Source organism: Stigmatopora argus, chromosome 13, assembly GCF_051989625.1.
Source record: "Stigmatopora argus isolate UIUO_Sarg chromosome 13, RoL_Sarg_1.0, whole genome shotgun sequence".
Lineage (NCBI taxonomy): Eukaryota > Metazoa > Chordata > Actinopteri > Syngnathiformes > Syngnathidae > Stigmatopora > Stigmatopora argus.
The window spans coordinates 1,424,197-1,432,652 of NC_135399.1; the positions used below are offsets into that span (position 1 = coordinate 1,424,197).

Below are 8,456 nucleotides of genomic sequence, written 5' to 3' on the forward strand. Positions count from 1 at the left end.
ATGGGCGTCCAGCACCTCCATTTGCTCGGGATGTTCCCCCAATGCCTCCAGTTGCCATTACACCTCCTGAAGTCTACTGAGCCTTGATGTGTCTGGACGCCACTAAAAGCCATGGTCCTGATGGTATTCACCCGAGGGTCCTCCAGGCACTCGCTCCGACCATAGCACTTCCCCTCGCATATCTCTTCACACTGTCCTTGCAATCAGGTGACATCCCCGAAGACTGGAGACGGGCCGTCATCTGCCCTATCTACAAGAAAGGAGACCGAGAAGACCCGTTGAATTACCGACCGGTCTCCCTCACTTCAGTAATCTGCAAAATGTTCGAATCAATTATCAAAACGTCCATGATGGCCCATCTCCAGAACGCAGCGGCGATCTCCGATAGTCAGCATGGCTTCGTGTCCAAGAGATCCTGCCTCACCAACTTGCTGTTGATGGAGGAATGGGTCACTCAATTAATGGACGATCGACAAATTGCCGACCTGGTCTTCCTGGACTTCGCCAAGGCGTTTGACTCGGTCAACCATCGCTTACTACTCCGCAAGTTGGAAGCGTATGCGATTCACCCAGCGGTCGTGAGGTGGATTGATGCGTTTTTGGCTGGCCGCACCTTTCAGGTACAAGTCAACGGCATGCTCTCAGAGACTCACAATGCCCCCAGCGGTGTCCCCCAAGGCTCCGTTCTTGGACCACTGCTGTTCGTGGTGTTTGTAAACGACCTGCCAGAGCACATCTCCCAGCGGGTTCTCCTCTTTGACGATGATGTGAAGCTCGTTGCTCCCCGGAGCGACTACGAGGACCTGCGTAGGTGCCTTCATCATGTGTGGAGATGGTGGAACCTGTGGGACCTGCAGCTCAACATCACGAAATGCAGTTATTTGGCTATTGGGGCTCCTCCTGATGCAACTCTTGACTTTGAACCGGGACGCCTGGAACTGGAACGATCTCAACGGTGCAAAGATCTGGGCATCATTGTCGACGACACGTTCAAACCAACGGCCCAATGCATCCAAGCAGCCAACAAAGCTCGCGGAGTGCTGTTCCTGATGTTCCGGTCCTTTGCCATCATCACCGCAGACATCTTCCTTCCGCTGTATGTTTCCCTGGTGAGGCCCATTCTCGAGTATGGGATCCAAGCCGCATCACCGTACCTCGCCAGGGACATCCAGCATCTGGAGCGGGTCCAGAGGCTTGCAACGAGGATGGTCCGCGGCCTCAGCTTAATGTCCTACGAGGAAAGATGCCAGCGACTCAATCTGCCGACCCTTGAGGCTAGGCGTCTGCGAGGGGACCTGATACTGGCCTACAACATCCTCCACGGTATCTACAACATGCCCCGCGATCTCTTCTTCACGCCCGCACCTGATCGTGGTCTGAGGGGTCATCCGTGGAAGCTGTATCCTCGCAGGTTCCGGTTGAATCGGCGGAGGGCTGCTTTTTCGGTGCGCATCGCCGGTCCTTGGAACCGGCTTCTGCAGAGTGTGGTCGAGAAGCCGATGGTCGCCCAGTTCAAGAGGGCTCTGGATGACGTTTTGGCCGTGAACTAGTGACAACACCGCGTTTTGTTTGCACATTTCTTGTATCTTTGTTACATGGCCCTTAGCCTTGTGCTTTTTCTTGCCAATAAATTGAATTGAATTGAATTGTCACATTTTGCGATATGTTGCACAACTCTCGTACCAATTAAAAATCCATCTGACACGTGTTAGTGTTCATTTATTTTGTTGTGAAATATTTTTGGGCAAAACGCAGACGACACAGAGTGGTCTCAGCAGACACTTCTGACTGGTTTATTTTGGGAAAATGGCACCCTTGTGCTATCTGACTCCAAGATTTCTTTGTCCGGGATCTTGCAGCACTTCAACCAACGACTTCCCAGTTTGTCCTTCTTCTGTGACGTATCTGCTGATGGGCCTTCCACCGTGACTCTTTGGAGCTACCCATTTCAGCTCCACGTGTCTCTTGGTGACCTCCACCACGGACAGATCGTAGGGAGGCCCGGGCGTGGTGAAAGTCGAGCCTGTCCTGTCGTCGTATTTCTTGCATATGTTTTTATTCAATTTAGTGCTGAAAATGTTCGTTCCCGGTTGTGACAGGCTTGCTTGCTTCGGAGTTGTCTGACCTTTTTTAATGATGTCCAGCTTTTTTCTTGAAAAGTCAGTTTTGAAAATGGCTTTGACAGTAAATAAATCTGCAAACAAATCCATTCACTCTCCTTCAGCCATTGTGGGTTGACAAAACCGCTATTAAGTCAACACAACAATATATTTGCTTGTGCAGCTCGCTCCAGATACAGTTTGGTAGCTCTGGCTAGTCCACTCTATCACTAGCCAATCATAGTTGGTGAAAGCGATGACGTATTCCTACGCCTGCGAGAAGGCAATGACGTATCCCTATCGGTATCGGTGTCGCCAACTAGAAATCTGATTGATTAAAGTAACAGTTTTATCGACGCTTGTTTTATGCAGCAGAGCCTGCAGAACTGATTGTGAAGGCCTCAAGGCAGATTTCTGACCCTGGCAACAAATAGCTGAAATGTGATTGGTTAGATGCTTAAATATGAAAACACACATCTGGAAGCAGCACAACTAGGGTAAAAGCAATGAAAGCAAGCTGACAGACAATTTTGAATTATTTATCACGTATTCATGGACAAAATATAATTAACATCAGTCTGTGATTCAGATATTTCTTAGGCCAGCAGAGAAGGCCCTGAAGGCCTTGACGGCACACTACTGGAAATACCGTTTCGAACGGTGCGGCCTAATGGTAGCGATATAACAACGGAAATACCGTTTCTGCAGGCCCTGACAGTTCACCACTGGAATATACGTACGAAACTAATCTGTCCAGGAAAAAAGGTCATACAGTAATTGAGTTGATGAAAGTAGTGATGTCATGCGACATCATTACTTTTTTAGTCAGGTTATTATTATTTGGTTGTCGAATTAGTTAACAAGCAGCGGATGAGTGGTTCGCGCGTTGGCCTCACAATGGGGGACCTGGGTTTAACTCCAGGTTGGTCCACCTGTGTTGAGTTTGCATGTTCTGATTTTCTCCGGGTACTCCCGTTCTCTCCCACATTCCAAAGACATGCATGATATGCTGATGGGACACTCTAAATTTCCCCTAGATATGAGTGTGGGTGTGAACAGTTGTTTGTCTCCTTGTGCTCTGCGATTGGCTGGCCACTGATTCAGGGTGTCCCCTGCCTCTGGCCCGAAGTCAACTGGGATAGGCTCCAGCACCCACCGCGACCCTAGTGAGGATATAGCGGTTCATAAAATAAGATGGATGATGAATTAATTTCACAAAATTTCTCATCCCAAGTGTGTATGTATGTAATGTTGATAAAAATATTCCTGAACTGACATTTTGGAAAATGGGATGTCTGGTCTACACTGTCTTTGTGATCTAAACAGTTGAAAATGCAAAATGGAGTTTTGGAAGCATCTGTCTCCGGGATTGGAAGACCTAAATGCTTTATCCAATTTTTAGCCCTTCAAGATTGAAAATGGATGGCTCTTTTGTAGTCTGAACAGTCAGAGAGCACAGAATTGCGATTTCCGTGAGACAGAGTGAGACCACATGTGGGAGGTAGTTTCATATCCATATGTACAATCCACTTCGCAATCTGAACAGGTCAAATGGCATTTGACTTTTCACTCTACGTGACACTAAACTGGGTGCAGAAAAGAGCGCAAATCAAAAGGCAGATGCAGATTTCACTACTCAATTTTTTTCTTTAAAATCAGTTTTGCGTTTTTCCTTCAGACCTGAAAAGATGTCCAGTCTGTTCTTTTAAGCAGAGAGAGGGTTTGGTTTAAGGTCCATACACCATTTAATAATGATATTACCGTAATTACTCGAATATAACACGCAGATTTTTGCTATATAATTAATTCCAATAGTTGGGGGTGCGTGTTATAATCAATAACTAATTTTTTTTTTTTTTTTTTTTTTTGTGTCTTGTTACATGGCCCTTAGCATGGTGCTTTTTCTTGCCAAATAAATTGAATTGAAATTGAATTGAATAAAATAAATTCCAAATTTTCGATCGAAAAAAGCATTGTCAAACTCACTTTGACGCACGGATTTTACGTCATCTCGTAGAGCCGACGCATGGATTTTACGTCATCTCGTGAAGCCGACGCACGGATTTTACGTCATCTCGTAGAGCCGACGCATGGATTTTACGTCATCTCGTGAAGCCGACGCACGGATTTTACGTCATCTCGTAAAGCCGAGACCACCACTGCCCCCCTCTAGCCTCGTACCCGTCTCAGTTCACCCTCTCTCAGTTCAGTGTTATAATCAATAACTAAAATAAATTACAAATTTTCGATCGAAAAAAGCATTGTCAAACTCACTTTGACGCACGGATTTTACGTCATCTCGTAAAGCCAATCGGATGATGTGTTGTGGGAGGAAGAGGAAGTGGATGAAGGAAGCGTGGACGTTGATAGGATTCTCAACGAAGAAGAGGACAGACAAAGAGAGAGAGGAACTCTTCATTTGAAGGATTCTAATGAATAAATTTGTTTGAACAAAACAATCGTGAAACGAAGAAAAAAAGGTAAGATTTCTGATTTTCGTCAGCGGGAAATTTTAGGTGCGCACTATATTCGAGTACTGCGTTTTTCCAGATTTTTTTGGCCCAAAATTACCTGCGTGTTATTTTCGAGTGCGCGTTATATTCGAGTAATTACGGTATGTATTAATGCATCATCACAAGGTGAAATCACCATTGACATTTGAAGAAAAAATGTCAATGAAATGGCCGGGCAATCATTTTTTTCCTCTCACTTAATGGGTATGCAGGTTACCTAAGTCAGTAGGATTTGGTTAATGATGAAAATATTATTGATGTTGAGAAAACAGGATTAAAACTTTTTAAAGTGATTTTTATTTGAAATCTTTCTTTGCCAAATAGTTGCTTCTATGAACAGGAATCCACGATTCGCTTCATGCTCATGAAACGAGTGCCAATCATCCCCATTTCTCTGGAGCTCCTGAACTCGCCAGGCCTCAGGTAAATCATCCTCCCCCTGAAGTCGGGCTGTTCGAACAGTAGCCAGTGACCGTCCATCACCTGACAGGACAGGCATTCATTCATTCCAAGGCGCTCCATGATGTTGTCACAATCCTCCTGCAGCTCTTGGAACTGGCCGCTCATGTTCTCCCGCTCAAAGATTCTGATCCTGAACTGCGCTCTATGCTGTGGGTTATAAAAAAAGAGAAAATATTCTATTTCAAGTCCATCATTTAATGGAATAGTAATGGAAACAAATATCTAATTTGTGGGACAGTGAGTGCATGAGGCCAGTCAAAAGTTCTGTGTTTGATTCTTGCCATGTTCTCCATGTGCTCGTCTGTATTTTCCTTGGGTAGATTAGTTGAAGCACCTGCGCCCCTTGTGAGGATAAGCGTTATAGAAAATGAATGAATGGATATGAGGGCACAGAGTAAATGTAGTGAATCATGATTTTTCTTTAAATATTTCCAATTTGTCAATTGAGAATCATACCAGTAAACAATGGTTTGTGAATTGTCCATACTGACTCGAAAAAAAACTAACACCTTTGAGATTGAGATTGTTTTTCTCAGTGTGCACTGTGATTGACTTGTCTTGCCTTGCTCATTGGTGACTCTGAACAGATTAAGTGGTAGACATTGGATGGCTGTGTTGCAGTACCAAAGGGATCATCCGGCAGGACCTGATGCAGTCATTCATTCCCATGCGCTGATAGTCTGAGTAGTCGCCCCTCCTGACGAAAAACTGGTTGCCCATGTAGTTTGTGCGGTCATAAACCATGAAGCAACCACTCTCCACACGGCAGGAGAGACACCTGCTCAGGTAAGAGGACATATCAGCACAGTCACTGCTGGTCTCATAGGATCGTCCTTGGAAGTTCCTGTCCTCGTAGAAAATAATCTGAAATCCAAGCAGTCAAAATGGATTAAATTGATGAGATCAGATAAAACTAATTTCCGCAATGATAAAGTTTACCTTGCCCATGGTCATTGCTGTGGTGGTACGTGAGGAAGCCCAAAGGAACTGCTTGGATTTCTCTATGTCGCCTGACTGCTTTTATACCTGACCTCACACCCACAGCATACATGACCCCATTGTTCAAATTCATGACAAGGCAACATGCAGCGGAGGCCCCACCACGTGCACAGCAACAATTCAATGGGATCTTCAAACGCGTCGTGATTTGCGGTGATAGCACTTGTGGCAAAGACCACTGTCCATGTCACCTGCATTGTATCCACTGTTCAAAGGCATAATGTAGGTTTTCCATAAACAAAACCATCCTCAAGAGCACAATATGCATTCTTGAACATAAAATAATCAAACAATACAGTAATACCTTTAGATACGAGCTTAATGCGTTCCGAGATCGAGCTCGTATGTCAATTTACTCGTATATCAAATATTTTTTTCCCATAGAAATGAACTAAATACAAATTAATCTGTTCCCATCAAAAAATATTTACTAATACGAAGGCATGGTACTCGGACGATTCGCTGAAAGACGTTTGGCCGACGGACAGTTCGCCGAAACGGGATTTGCGCGCTCGCCCTGCCCCCGGATCGTGTGTGTACATGTTTTTCAACCTCGGCCCGTGGGCCATATACGGCCCGTTACAGATAACATTCATTTAGGAATAACAAGGGCATGTACTGCCCCCTGCTGGACATATTTCTAAATATAAGTACTTCTACAATGTGCTGCCAATTTTTTTTATATTTTTTATTTTATCCTTGCGTTTAAAGTAGTAGCCATTTGGAGATCACGCAGAATAGTACGTGACAGAAGAATTAGAGAAAATAAAGTAGTAGTAACAGTAAGTACTACTGTAATGAAATTGTAAATCCAGAAATCCTACTCGAGAAAATTTACACCAGCATAGAAAACCTTGAGATTAATCTTTGAATTAAGGTTCTCAGCAAATCATTTTGAATATATATTTCCTAAAATAATGGGAAATTATTTAAAATTAAACTGGAAGTAAGTGTGTTCCATGGCATTTTCAGGTATTGTTCTCTAAGCCCTCTAGTCTGTCCAAGGCACTTAGAATTTCACATAAGTCTTCTAGTGTTGTTTTTTCCATCCCCAGCTTTGATAAATTACATTGCGTGTCCAACGTGAAGGCCTTGGTGTCGCCAACTCGAAATCTGATTGGTTAAAGAAACAGTTTTATCAACGATTGCTGTGTATATGTATATATGTATATGTATATATATATATATATATATGTATATATATACGTATATATATATATATATATATATATATATATATATATATATATATATATATATATATATATATATATATATATATATATATATATATATATATATATTTTTTCAAGACGGACTTTTCAAGAAAAGCTGGACATTATTAAGAAAGGTCGGACAACTCCAAAGCAAGCAAGCCTGTCACAACCGGGAAAGAACATCTTCAGCACTAAATCGAATAAAAACTTATGCCAGAAATACGACAGGACAGGCTCAACTTTCAGCATTAGCTTCGATGGCGATGGAAAAGAATAAGGAAAGAAAGGAGGATGGATTTTGTTTACAAATAAAAATGATTTTTGGTGAGTAAAATATGGCTGTATTCCTAAATAATTCAATTGTATGAGGTTATTATTGATGCTTTTTTTTACGTTGTCGCAGCTGTAGCTGCATTAAAGGTTTTATAGCCCTATGTTGGGTTTATTTTGGGATGTTAGTACATGTTCATTAAGCATTTTAATAGGTAATGAAGCTATAAATTAATTTGTGGTTTATGTTGGGACAAAGTAAGCACAAGGACACTTTCCCCCACAGCTGCTTTCGAGGCCAGTTAATTGTTTTCAGGACTATTGACTGAACAGGACACCTTTTTCCATGTTGGCAATGAAGATCTACAAGGGACTCATAAATTGCTTGGACTTGGACGCCGGCAGATGGCGATAATCACATTATTGTTTAAAAATACGGCTGCTCTGTTTACCTAATAAAGAAATTATTAGGCTTATTCTGCAAATTCTTACGCAGTTGCTTTGGTTTCCGATCTGCTCGGGTTACATTGTATGCTTACTTGTGCAAATTCTTACGCAGGTATTTTTGGTTTCGATCTAATATGAGATTGTTGTGGCGGTTGTTTTTTGACCTCGATGGTGTTATTTGGTTAGCTTATGCAATTGTTTGAATCAGATTACCTTAGATGTTTTGAATTATGAGCGACTAAATGGACAGAGGAGGATGCCGCTCTTCAGAATCCTCTTGAACGAAGGCGAGTTGGGAGTGATTCTCCTTGCAAGTTTTAGCCAGTGTATGTTTAAAGATGTCTGCATGTTTGATTAAATTGTATTAATAATAAATCCATCACCCTACAATAGTTTTTGAGGGTTGATTGATTCATACAAAGCACTGAAGGGGTCGAATAGAAATTCAC

At 42.6% G+C, this 8,456-nt stretch overlaps 1 protein-coding gene across 1 annotated transcript; it reads right to left on the reverse strand.

Moving 5' to 3' along the window:
- Nucleotides 1–4,930: 4,930 nt before the first annotated feature.
- Nucleotides 4,931–7,132, reverse strand: LOC144087090 (gamma-crystallin M3-like). The gene is made up of 3 exons (XM_077617387.1): nucleotides 6,014–7,132; nucleotides 5,699–5,938; nucleotides 4,931–5,221 (listed from the first exon to the last, which is right to left on the reverse strand). Exons 1-3 carry the CDS (start codon nucleotides 6,026–6,028, stop codon nucleotides 4,943–4,945), a joined length of 534 nt encoding a protein of 177 aa, XP_077473513.1. The 5' UTR covers nucleotides 6,029–7,132; the 3' UTR covers nucleotides 4,931–4,942.
- Nucleotides 7,133–8,456: the final 1,324 nt, after the last annotated feature.

Coding starts and splice junctions, on each gene's coding strand:
- LOC144087090 (XM_077617387.1), bottom strand. Junction 5,222..5,698: donor CCTGCCGGATGATCCCTTTG/GTACTGCAACAC, acceptor TATAACCCACAG/CATAGAGCGCAGTTCAGGAT.